The sequence below is a fragment of the Cynara cardunculus genome (assembly GCF_001531365.2).
Source record: "Cynara cardunculus var. scolymus isolate 2C chromosome LG 13, CcrdV1, whole genome shotgun sequence".
In the NCBI taxonomy this organism is placed as follows: domain Eukaryota; kingdom Viridiplantae; phylum Streptophyta; class Magnoliopsida; order Asterales; family Asteraceae; genus Cynara; species Cynara cardunculus.
The window spans coordinates 4,899,920-4,912,660 of record NC_037540.1 but is presented as its reverse complement, the minus strand read 5'-3'; the positions used below and the strand labels follow the sequence as shown (position 1 = coordinate 4,912,660).

The 12,741-nt window shown below is 36.7% G+C and overlaps 1 protein-coding gene across 2 annotated transcripts; it reads right to left on the bottom strand.

The window, feature by feature from the left end:
* Nucleotides 1-662: 662 nt before the first annotated feature.
* LOC112524205 (nuclear-pore anchor) lies at nucleotides 663-11,430 on the bottom strand. Of its 2 annotated transcripts, none has more exons than XM_025133937.1 (5): nucleotides 11,013-11,430; nucleotides 3,130-9,106; nucleotides 2,877-2,941; nucleotides 1,123-1,232; nucleotides 663-1,034 (listed from the first exon to the last, which is right to left on the bottom strand). In XM_025133937.1, the coding sequence occupies exons 1-3, from the start codon at nucleotides 11,316-11,318 to the stop codon at nucleotides 2,934-2,936; spliced, it is 6,291 nt and encodes a 2,096-aa protein (XP_024989705.1). In that variant the 5' UTR covers nucleotides 11,319-11,430; the 3' UTR covers nucleotides 663-1,034; nucleotides 1,123-1,232; nucleotides 2,877-2,933. The 2 variants fall into 2 exon arrangements, with proteins under 2 accessions (XP_024989705.1, XP_024989706.1); XM_025133938.1 differs by having other exon boundaries at nucleotides 1,123-1,218.
* Nucleotides 11,431-12,741: the final 1,311 nt, after the last annotated feature.

Here is a 12,741-nt window from a genome sequence, read left to right as displayed (position 1 = left end):
ATATGGTCAAAAAAGATGACATTGAGATGATCCAAAACACTTTTTTTGATTGAAAACCGTCAAAATACAACAAAAATCAAAGTAAAAAATGGCACCAAAAAACGATCACTTTATCATCAATAATTTGCCATCCATTTTTAAATATTTTTCACCCGCATTTTTGTGGTTCTCCGATTCTTTTTTTCAATATATATATAACTAGAATGCGGTCAACTTACCAGAACTGCAAGATCATTAGATCAACAATGTGATTCTATAGCTATGTAACAGACTAAACAAGTAAAAACACAAGATAAGTCACCTATGGCTATTTATGTAAGTGTGTCAAAATTTTATCGACAAAATGTGGTAAAACTATAAAAGCAACAGGAACTCTCATGCAGTTGGTGCAAAACAAATAAATAAGGAGGAAACAATGGAATATGGCTTTTGATGCTTCTATACTCAACCAGTTTCCTAGCAGATTGGAAAGTGATGAATAAACACATCCACAAATCACCAAACAAATGTCTAACCTGATACGGGAATAAAAATAGAGTCCATGTCTAACCTGCCCAATCCATGCATGATAAGATACATCACAGCTGCAGTTGCAGTTTCTGTGATCATGCATCTGACTCTTCTGCAAATAATCCCCAACTCCTTCACATTAGCAAACACAATAACCATCAACGATATTGTAATATGCAACTAAAAGTTCACATACTGAACTCATCAAAACAAAACACAAACTTCACCATGAACAAGGTAACAGACATCATAAAACTTCTGGTTTTCATCTGATAAGCAATTTAAGAGCAAAAATCATACAGGTCTATTCATGTTTCTGAGGAAAATGCAACTAATTCAATATATGTAAGCTACCAACGCCAAAAGCCATGCATCAGCCCAGTATTCACGAAAGGTCAAAAAACGGCAGATGTACTCGATAAGATATGCGCAAAAGTCAATTCGGTCCAACAAATTTTGAGTTTCCCATTTGTAACTCAAACTCCATGATTCAATGGTGCAATCTACATTCCATAATTTTTTTCCTGCAATACCATATTGGAATCGATGATTGATATATAGTAAAGTATATGTAATAAGATGCCTGAAAATAAATAGATCTCCAAGACTAACCTTTATCACCGGTTTCACAAAACTTCGATTACTAACATCAAGCTCCTTTAGCATCATCATAATATTTTAGTTGATAATAATTATTGCCCAACCTTTCTGCATTCAAAATGCTGATTACAGATTATAAAACTATCCAAAGATAACACAACAAAAATAACATAAAGGTAGTCGGTAAAGATCAATAAGCAAATCTGGTAAGTTTAATGTGAAAATTAATTCACATAATTAAATCTAAAGAAAGTCTACAAACTGGAAGCATAATAACAATGTACATCTACTAGTAGCTTGCCTAATCAAAATACGATGATTGAAGATCAAACACATTGTTATGTTACTAAGGCTCCATGTCAACTGACTCTGCTTCAGTTAAACAGGTTTCACAGAAGCATACATCAAATGGATTATGAGGTATGTTTTGTTGTTAACATATCCCAACAAAGTGTTCCTCATCTTCATCCAAATTTCCATTGTCTGTGATTTCTCTGTCATTCTGGTCAACAGAGTATCTTGCTGGTTGTGGTGCTTGCCTATATCTTTCAAAGCGAAGCATAAATCCATCAACGGCCCTTCATTGTCAAATGTCGTACCTAATCTATATATCATAACTACGTGTTAAATAGAAGCTAAAACAACCCAATATATATTACCGGTTCATCTACCTAAGAAAATGGAACCAAATCAGTAAGGTCTATGCATAAGGCTGCACCAAAAGCACCAAATTATCTATATACTATCTTATTAAGCAAATTTAGCAAAAGTCTTAAAGTCTTAAAATTTTAAATGACCAAAATACCCTTTATACTCACTTTTTCACTTTTACACTTTTTCACCCCCTCCTCTCCACACATACACTCACCCCCTCACATACACTCACCCTCTCACAACCTATTTTTTTTAAATTATAATTTTAAATTTACAATTTATATCCCTATAATTAATTAATTAATTTACTTTACGTTCTTTACTTTTAAATGTTTCATTTTAAACCTTTATCAAATTAACATACATAGTCGTATATCAATTAAAACATGTTTAAAAAATACATTTTTATTTTAACAAGTTACACCATTATAATCGTTAATACCTTCGAAATGAGTCCAATATTGAATAGTTTTTTACTTAATTATATTACTATATATTATATATACTGTGAAAAAATATTTTTAATATATACGATTTATACTTTTACAGTTATTTATTTATATATAATACTATATATTTTGGGGTTAGGCCGTCCAAATTGTACTGTATAATATGTTTTGAATTAATATGTTCTTGGGTTTTTTTTGAAATATATATACATGTATTAATTCAACCATAATCTGAGTTTCTGACAAGAAAGAGGGTAAACAGTTGAAATTTCATTCTAAAACCCATTTTTTTTTGTCTTTTCATGGCTTATGATATGTCAAATTTGTAGTTTTTTTTATTGGTTTTGAGTGTTTATCTTAAAACTCAAGTTTCTTGGTTCTTTGTTCTTGGTGTAAATCGAATACATTTGTGGAGTCGTTTAAATATGTTGGATTTTAAATATATTGAATTTTAAACTGTCATACAATTTTTTTCATCGATAGTCTGTAATTGGAACCATAACTCTTATTTATTCAAATTGTATTAATATGTAAAGACCAAGTGTAAACTATATCATCGTTAAATCTTATCTTATAAAACCAGTGGAACTTCAAAATTGTTAAAATTCATGGCTCCCGCCGCATTGCGCGGGTACACAACTAGTATATTTAAGAACCAAGTACCTGATAATGGAGAGAAAGCGCATGCCACAACAACTGCTGCAAGCACTGAATTTCGCATCACATTCCTAACAGTTCCATAAACAGTCCATGAGAATTTTTTATTAGAAACACAGATAAACGCAATCATTATAGCCTACTTCTCTTTACGAGCATAAAGTTCTGATGACATTGTAAACCTAAAAACCTTTCCCATTGAGAATAGATCAACCTTCAATTCTTTTAGAGGAATAGATAAAGGACGAATATCATATACCTTGAGAACCAGGTGTTTGTCCACCACGTGCAGTGCGCCCACCACGACCTCGTCCCCTTGGTGTCCTGCCACGACCCCTTGCTACAGGAGGTGATGAAGGAAGTGTTCCAGCCAGTCTCTGCAAAGATCTTAGCCTTGCTCTCTCGTTCAAATTAATGGTTGTTGAACTTGTATCAGCAACTGACTCCTCTGGCTTTACTTCTGTTGGCCCTGATGTGGAAACACTACTGAGAGTGCTACCGTCTTGATTTGCAACACCGGCTTCAGACATAGCAGAAGTGTTCGATGTTTTCTCAGCTACAGGAGGGACTAAAACAGCAGCAGCAGTGGTGGGAACATGATCAATAGCAGCCTCTTCAGCCATAGACCCTCCTTCATCATTGCCATCGTTATTTAGCTTATCTGTTGAACTCTCGGGAGTAGTCTCTTCTACTTCTATCTCACCTTCTTCATTCTTGTCTTCGTTGTCCTCCAGTAGTGGAGAACTGACCTCCAAATCTCCTAAGGCATCATCTGCCACTTCATCTTCAACTGGCAAAGGTGAAGGTGACCTCATCTGATGCTCAACTAACTGAGCTTCCCCCATTTCTTGGTTGCTTATTATCATGGCACTAGATGTGTTATTACTAGTACTTGCACCACCACCTTCATGACCAATAATAGCATCAGAAACCATTTCGCCCTCTTCAGGATCACTTCCAGCTTCACCTGTCGCCTGCTGCTTTTGTGCATGCTCAGCTTCACTAATCTTTGGCTGAAACTCAGAAACCTCAATTTCAGCTGTCCTGTTCATATTCTCTTCACCAATATCGCTTCTATCATTCTGCAACTCTCCTTGATCCTCAACTGCCTGCTCCTCACCAGTTTCAACATCCTCATCCCTTCCAGCATCAGCAGTTTCCTCCTTTAATTGAACTTCATCTCCACCATTGCCTAGAGCCTCTTCAGCGATGGAAGGAAAACTTTCAGGAGCATCTGAAGCCATCGCGACGCTTTGAACCTCGGCACCCTCCTGTGGTTCTTCTGAACCTCTGGATTTCTTAATTAGAGGTGCTGCAACATCAGCAGCGCTACTTTCACGCACATGCGATCCTTCTTGTCCCTCTGAAACAGATAAAGCAGACGGACGTTTGCGCACAGATGACTGCATATTAGCTCCAACAGTTTCTATCATATCAACATCACCCTTTGGTTGGTCAGACTTTACAATTCGTGGTCGGACCAACCTCCGTGCAACTTTACGCTGTTCAAGTTTTGGTTTGGACGTAACTGGTGTCTTTGAACTTTCTTCCATGTTCTGAGCTGCAGGGACAACTGACGCCAAAGTACCAGAAGCCACTGCAGTAGGAACAACCTCACCAATGGTGGCTCGTGCTGATCCACCCAACTCAACCGACAGCGTATCACCAGTAGTAGGAACTCCAAACTCGCTACATACTTGATTTGCAACATGTTCAAAATTTTCTACAGCAAGGAGACATGCAGCAGCAAGGTCATCAAAGGAGTCACCAGAATGGGGCTGAGCAGTTGAAGCACCCTCCGATTCAGTGGCATGCTTCAGCTTTTCAACTTCATCAGACAGGGTTTTCAGTGCCTGTTTGTGTTTCTCCAAATCATCTGCCAGCTTTAACTTTTCATGAGATTCAGCTATTCCCTTCTCATTCTTTTGATTCTTTGACTTCTCAATCCTGACTTCATCTTTTCCCTTCCTCACCTCATCTCTTAGCCTCTCTACAACTTTCTCCAGCATCTGTATCCTTGTATCTTTCTCTTCTCTCTCCCTTGACTCATCTCTCAGCTTCTCAACAGTTCTCTCAAGCATCTGTATCCTTGTATCTTTCTCTTCTTTCTCCCTAGTGGCTTGCTCACCCGCAGTGTCCACACTGTTCCTTTTGACCTGGTTAGAATCAGCCAACTCTTTTGAGAGTTCTTGATTCTTCTTATTCAGTTCCTCCTTCTCCTTCACCAAGTTATCACATCTACGTTTCAATTGAATAAAGAACCTCTTCTGCCTGTCCATATCTGATTTCAGCGATGTCTCAGTTTGCGAAATACTACTTATCTTTGACTCTCTTTCATCTATTTCCACTTTGCTTCTTGCAAGATCCTGCTCCAACCGCAGTATTACTTCTTGTTTCTCCAAAACAAGTTTCTTAACCTCCTCCAACTGTCCATCTTTATCCAACAGTTTTACCTGCATTTGCTGAAAATCAGCTCGCATCCGACCATAATCTTCAGGATCAATATCTCTGAATTTGTCAAGCAGCTCATCAACTCTCTTTTCTAGGTCTTTTCGGTCTTTCTTCTGCATCTCTATCTCTCTTTTACAAGCTTCGACTTCATTTTGTCGTTCACCAAGCAAATTCTCTAAATTCACAACTTCCATCCTAGTATTATGGGTCGATTGGCGCAGTTTTTGACATTCCTCAAAATTGTGTCTGTTTTCTTCTCTAAGCTGTACATTGCTTTCACGAAGCAAATTCATTTCTCTAACTTGAAGCTGTAGCGCTTTAAACTCCTCCTCTGTAAAATGTACTGATCTTGAATTTTCTCGCTCTGCACGAAGCGATCCTTGTGCTGTCGCTTCAGCCTTCAAAGCACCCTCAAGCTGTGACTGCAACCGAAGCTTTTCCTGCTTCAGCAAAGATATCTCAGTCTCTGCGATCTCTTTCGAACGTCTCAGATACTTCACCACATTCTGTAGTCCGGCATCATTGAACTTATCAACACTTCCAGAAGACTCTGCACCGGAACCATGACTCTTTTCTGCCACCTTAATGTGCAATGCCTCGAGCTGATCATGCAAGATCTTGTTCTGTTCATTGATCTCATGATATTTCTTCTCTGCTTTATCTTTGGCCTCCTCTAGCACCAACTTCTCTGTTTCCCACTTGCTCTTTAGCTCTTCATTCTCAATTCTGAGCAAGTCAGATACCCTCCGGAGCTCAGATGCTTCTTCCTGTAGTGAAGCCAATGCTTGCGATGTTTTAGTCAACTCCTGAATTGTCTCAGACTGCAGTATGACCTGCCTCTCATAATTATCTTGAGCAGTACGCCATCTTAGATGCTCTTTCTCCAAATCATCTTTCAGGGCTGACATTTGTGACTCTAAAGCCTCAATGCGCAACATTTTTGAAGTACATTCTTCCCTCAAACTAGAAACCTCTGACAATGAGAAAGCAAGAGCTTCTTCTTGTGATACAGATGCAGAAGCCAACTCTTTAGCCTTCAAATTATAGCCATCTTGAAGTTGATTAACCTGCTCCTTCAGTGATACAAGTTCATCTTCTAATGATTTCTTCACCTTTTCTGCCTCAGCTTTAAAATTTTCATGGGAAGCTTCCATCTGTTTTAGCGCAGTTTCATTCACCTGCGCAATGCTTTTATATTGTAACATGTGGTCTTTGTTTACTTGCACTTCTACTCTCAATTTCTCAACCTCTTCCTTTGCAGTATGCAACACAGCCATGTCATCTCTGGTTGAAGAGGTGGGTACAAGTTCATCATTTATCTCAAAATCTATTTTTTTCATTTTCTCCAACTGAGAACACCGTTCTTCAGCAGCAGAAGCCCTAGCATTAGCATCAGCAACAGCACGCAACGCACTAGCTAGTTCTTTCCCCATCTCCTCGATCCGTTGCATAGCTCCTCTCATAGCTGTATTATGCTCATGCGTGAGCTTGCGAACATTGTCACGCTCTTCTTGAAGCTCCTTTTTAGCCTCTGCCCATTCTCTTTCGGTACGTTTGACATGATCCTCCTGGTTTATCCGTTGAGCACTTCTGGCTTCCTCCCGCACTTCTTCAGCGCTCTGAAATGTGTTCAAGGTAGCCTGCAACTGATGAACTCTCTCTGATAAACTACGGACTTCCTCAAACGCTCTCTTTTCAGAATTTACCAACATTTCTTTTTCACGCTTTACAACAGATACCTCCATATTTAACTTCCGCGATAAGTCCTCAGCAGTATGCAAGGCCTCAGAAGCTTCACGCACCTTTCTTTGGTAATCAACTATCAACTGTGAGAACTCGACATTTCTTGCTCTAATGCCATTTGATTCCTCCCGTTGATGCTCAAAATCTTTCATAAACCTTTCCAGTTTCTCATGTGCAAAAGTTGCTTCTAGAGTTGATCTGTCACGCTGTGATCTTAATGTAATGATCTCCCCTCTTAACCCTGTCATCTCTTCTTCAAGAAGCTTTATGCGCTCGTAAGCTTGCTCTTGTGCCTTTTTTGAAGCATCATTAGAACCTTCAAGTAGAAGCATAACATCATCCCTTCTGTCTGCTGGTGCCGTATCTGGAGATTGCAGTTGAGAAACATGACGTCTATGCTCCTCTTCATATAGTTTCTTGTACATAGCAACAGCGGTATGAAGTGATTCAATCATGTGTGCTTGTTCTTCTGCTCTAGCCAATACTGCATCGACTTTAGAAGCAGTTTCATTAGAATGCTTTTGAAACTCCTTCTCGAAGTTCTCCTTCAACTCGACTTCTTTAGTCTCAATCTGCTCAGTGAGAAGACGAACTAGACCCCGAAGCTGTACATTCTGCTCAACCAATCCATTTATATCCTTGAAGGTCAACAACCGTTCAGAGAAAACAGTGTCGGCATCAGAACTGACATTCGACTGATCAGCCAAGGAACTCATTCCCTCGATAGCAGAATCATAATCTGCAGATCCACAACGGAGTTGTATGTCACGACATTCCTTTAGCAGAATTGTTATCTGTCTCTGAAGGTCACGGTTCTCCGTTTGAGCTAAAGTGTAGTCCCGTTTATGCCTTCTTAATTCAGCCTTCAGCTCCTGGATAGTTCTCTCAAGTGCAGTTTGTTCAGAAATAGAATGTTGCAATTTTTCATTTAACATATCATATGCTTCAACCATTCTATCATGCTCTGCTCGCTCATCCAATATGACCTCAGCTTTATCTTCTATTTCATGCAACACCCGTTCCAGTATTGATTGGGACTGCTTTCTTCCCAATTGTTCATGCCTCAGAGCATCAACAGCTTCTTGGTACTTCTCATACATTTTAACTAGACTCCAACCATCTCGAAGAAGAGAAGCAGCTAGTGCTGTGCCTGAAATACCTGCTGGAATACTGGGAACAAGCATTAGATTATTTCCATCCACATCATTGGCATCGGTAGCGCCTCCATATGCTTTCGTGTTGAAACTGCTCATCTGCAGAAGATTAAGCTGATCAGAATTTCTGCAATTTTCCAATTCTGCTTCACACTTTTCAAGTTTTTCTTTTAAATGCAAAACCTCCTTTTCAAACTCCATTCTAGAGGATGTTTCCTTCTCAAGTCTATCTTTGTAATCCTTCTCAACTTGACTTGCATGAGTCTCCAAAGCCTTAATAACACCCTCAAGCTCGCCTGACTTCTTGGACCACTCATCTGAACTCTCCTTGTACAGTTCAACCAGCTTGTTTACAGTTGAAAGTTCAGCTGACAAGCGTTCCTCAGTAGCAGCAGCCATATCCTTAGATGAACAAAACTCCTTCTGTAAGGCTTCTAGCTTTGACTCCAGCTCCTTTACTCTGTCATCCTTCCACTTCAATGAGCTAGATGTGTCATTGTATTTTCTCTCAAGATCTGCAAGCTTAGAAGACATATCTGCCTCTAGTTCATTATGTACCTTCCTCAGCTCCAAAAGACTGTTCACTTTAGTAGTCAACTCGTCATTAAGCCAAATATTATGCCTCTCAACTAATTCCTTCTCCTGAGACAAACGAGCCAAGGAAGTGTGAACACGTGCAAGCTCAGCCTCCAATTCACTACTCCGTGATTCTTTAAAAGAAGCACTGTCGGTCAAGGCAACAATCTTGTCAAGATAACCCTTGATGGTAGCATTCTTCTCATTAATCTCTAAATCCTTATGTTCAATCAGTTGCAGCAACTGACTTTTGGACTTATGAAGCTCTGAAGCCTCCAAGGATAGCCGTTCAATCTCCCCATCCTTGCCGATCTACAGAAAGTGCTATTTGATCAGAATATTTACATATAAAGACAATTTTTCAACAAAATTCCACTTCCACGGGCATTTTAAAAAGCTGACACAGAAGGTAACCCATGAAAAAAAATCATAAAATGTATGAAATACAATATTCAAATTAAAAGTACCAACATGAAGTCTTTCTAGTTTATCATGTGATTATTACAAGAAGGCACATCTTTATATGAAAAGGCACATTTCTATTGAGTGGGGGTATTTTTTCTCAACTAAATAGCATTTAGTTACGTGAGGTTTTTATTTCACCCCAAGTCAAATAAGCATATCGCTCCAATCTTCCCACATAAAAGTCAAAAAGAATCTCCTCCCTACTAATATTTTCATATTTGTTTTACCATCTATCTCTTTATTCGCAGTTCTACAAAATTCTTGTACTTTATCATCTTCAGAACGTAGTGAAAACAAAATTTGCACTAGATAAGGCATATCCAAGAGGGTAAATTTCAAAATTTCAGAGAAAGGGGACGCCAAAAAGATCTAATTTAAAGAAACATCCCTCTCAATATAATAGATCTAGATCTACATGGAAAAAGAATCATAACTTGTGAAGAAATTGAAATAGAACATAATTGTGAACCCCCAAAAAAATCGACTCCAATTTTATTACAAGAGTTGTTAACCAACGCTGCTAATCAAGTTCCCAATTAATCGAAGTTAACAATGACATGTCTAAAGTGGAGATTCAAAAATACGAACACATGATGCATGCCACCTTAAGTTGATAGAAGAGTATATGTAGTTCTGTAAAAATAGCAAGGAGTCACATACATTGTCAAAAGACTACGGTTACTGTCATTTCTGCACTACCAAGTAGAACAAATTTAAGCTAACGACATTTTTCCAATTAAGTTGCATAATCAATAGAACAGGTCCACACTTTGATGAGCTAATGAGCATACTACAAGTTTACAATTTCCAACCGAGTGTTCATGATCACATAATTGTACCAGCAGCACAAGGCAGCTTAAGAAAATAAACTTTTCAACAAAACCAATTAGACAGAATCGATAAAATCATGCATCTAATGTTCTAATCTCCAATTTCCAGATGCCAATGCCTACACAATGTTAAGTTATGTATAATACACCAAACTAAATGAAATAGATTAAGGCTTACATAAATGATAAAAAAAATCTAACAACACTTGACTACCAGTCATTTACACCTTTGTTTGTAATCATGGTTCCAAAAAATATTTCAGATGACCTCATTCCCAAATTAACTACTGGTGTTGATACCACCACTAAATATTTTCATTTTCACCTTCCAAGCTTCCTAAAACTAAACAACTAACACATTCAGGTTCTTTGTCACCATACACTTACCTTTACAAAACAAGAACAACAAGCTTTTTATCACAAACTAGCAGCACATTATTACTTTTACCATTCTTCAGATTACATTTGTATTCTTTTATTAATTAACAACGTAAAATTCATGTTGTTCTGAAAGAGTTTAGGATGGTTGAAAATGAAATAATTTAATGGTACAATTGTTTTTTAAGTATATAATATTAACGCAAATGCAACAATAAACTCACCCTACCTCACTTCTGCTGAGGTTTGCTGAGGTTTGAACACTGACCTCCCGGGTGGCCAAAGACCCAGATGTACATTTGCAACTTAGTTCCAATACATTATACTAATAAATCATATGAATAGATAAGTTAACAGAGCCTAATAGATTATACCAAATAATCATTCGTATAGAGAAAAACAATAGACCATAAGCAAACCATAATAATCATTCGTTTAGCACATGCAATTAAGTTCACACAAAAACTACCAATTGCATTCATCAAGTACTTCTACCCGAACAAAACCATAAGCAAACTAAAAGTGCAAAGATATAGAGGCATTACCGATTGGAGATAAACTTGATGCTTATCCGCTTGAATCTGAGCAAGCTCAGAGCCACGTTCCTCAAGGGTGGAATTCAGTTGCGAGTATTGAGATTGAAGTGCAGAGAATTCAGATTTGAGAGAAACATACTTCTGTTCGAGAAGCGAGCAGGTCTGTTCAGCGGTGATGGATGAAGCATCGTATTGAGCTTTTTCAGTCTCGAGTTGATTGTAAAGTTCTCTAATGTAAGCGTCGGCTTTCTGCGCAATCAAAGATGGATCGTGGGAGCAGCGAGCGTACTCTTCGTCGGACAGAAATAACGTCATATCTTCCGGCAATGATCGACGATCTGTAGATGAAGGGAGATCATGTAACACAAACAGGAGATCAACGAAACCCTAACCCTAGAAGGAGGAGAAAGCCAAAAGGCCGAGGGGATTTTGGAGGGAGAGAAGAGGCTTTGAAGAAAGAAAAGCCCTAAACATCGACGTCGGTTGGGTGGTTCATGTGCCCCGAGTACACCTTTTAATTACAATGATGCTATAATGGTTTGTACGTTATGCATCAAAGGTTGTAATACAAAATTATTAAAACACTTCGCTGGTCAAATATTTTTATCAATACAGACTTTATTTTTTTATCCATACTATGTTATATTGCATTTGATAAAAAATTTTAAAAACTATTTTTTATATATTAAATATTGTTTAATGATGCATATTACTTAAATTCAAGATTACAAGTAAATATTGTGCAAGTACAACTTATTAAAATCTCATGCTTAAATTCGTACAACTAACTACAGATAAACATGATCAAATATTGGATAAACATTTCATTTTAAATATAAAAAATCTAAAATATAATTAAGACATCAATATATTATAACAAAATTCTTAATTATTATTTTTATAAAAAATAATAATATTAAATCAAAATAAATTAATTTGTTATTAAACTTAAATTGAGTTATTATAAATCGAAATGTATTTCGCTGCATTGCACGAGTACCTTTCTAGTAACTTAAAATATAAACATAAAACAATGTTATTTCAAGTTTAAAAAAATAAAATTGCGAATTACGGTTTTAGTGTATGTGATATGTCAAAAACAATGATCAAATTTTTATACTTTATTAATTATGAATAACGTCGTGACGATTGTCGTTTTTTTACGATTACAACCCCTCTCATTAATAAAGTTGAAAACAATCCGTTAACCCAGTTAAATTGTAGGTCTGTTTTGGTCATTTTTCTTATTTTATTATGTTCACATCAACGTATAAAAAGCTTTTTATACCAGAAGTATTGTTTATTGATTCATATTACATAAAACATTTTTTATACATGAAGTATTGTTTATTGATGCATATTACATAAAATTCAAGATTACAACTAAATTGTGCATATGTACGACTTATTAAAGCTTTATTTTTTAATTCGTGTAACTAACTGCAGATAAACATAATCAAATGTAGAATAACATTTCATTTTAAATATAAAAAATCTAAAATATAATTAGGATAATCATTGAGTTCTAACAAAATACATAATTATTAGCTTTATAAAAAAATATATTGTTAAACCAAAAATAAAAAATCAAGTTCAAGAAAAAACCAAGAAATTTTAAATAGTTTGTTTGGTATTAATATCAATATTTTTTTTGATATTTTGATATTTATATTTTATTCAAAACTTAAAAACATTATCCTTTTCTCAAAACCACATAAAACCATATTATAACATCGAC

Coding starts and splice junctions, on each gene's coding strand:
- LOC112524205 (XM_025133937.1), bottom strand. CDS start 11,318: ATGACGTTATTTCTGTCCGACGAAGAGTACGCTCGCTGCTCCCACGAT. Junction 9,107..11,012: donor ATCAAGTTTATCTCCAATCG/GTAATGCCTCTA, acceptor CACTTTCTGTAG/ATCGGCAAGGATGGGGAGAT.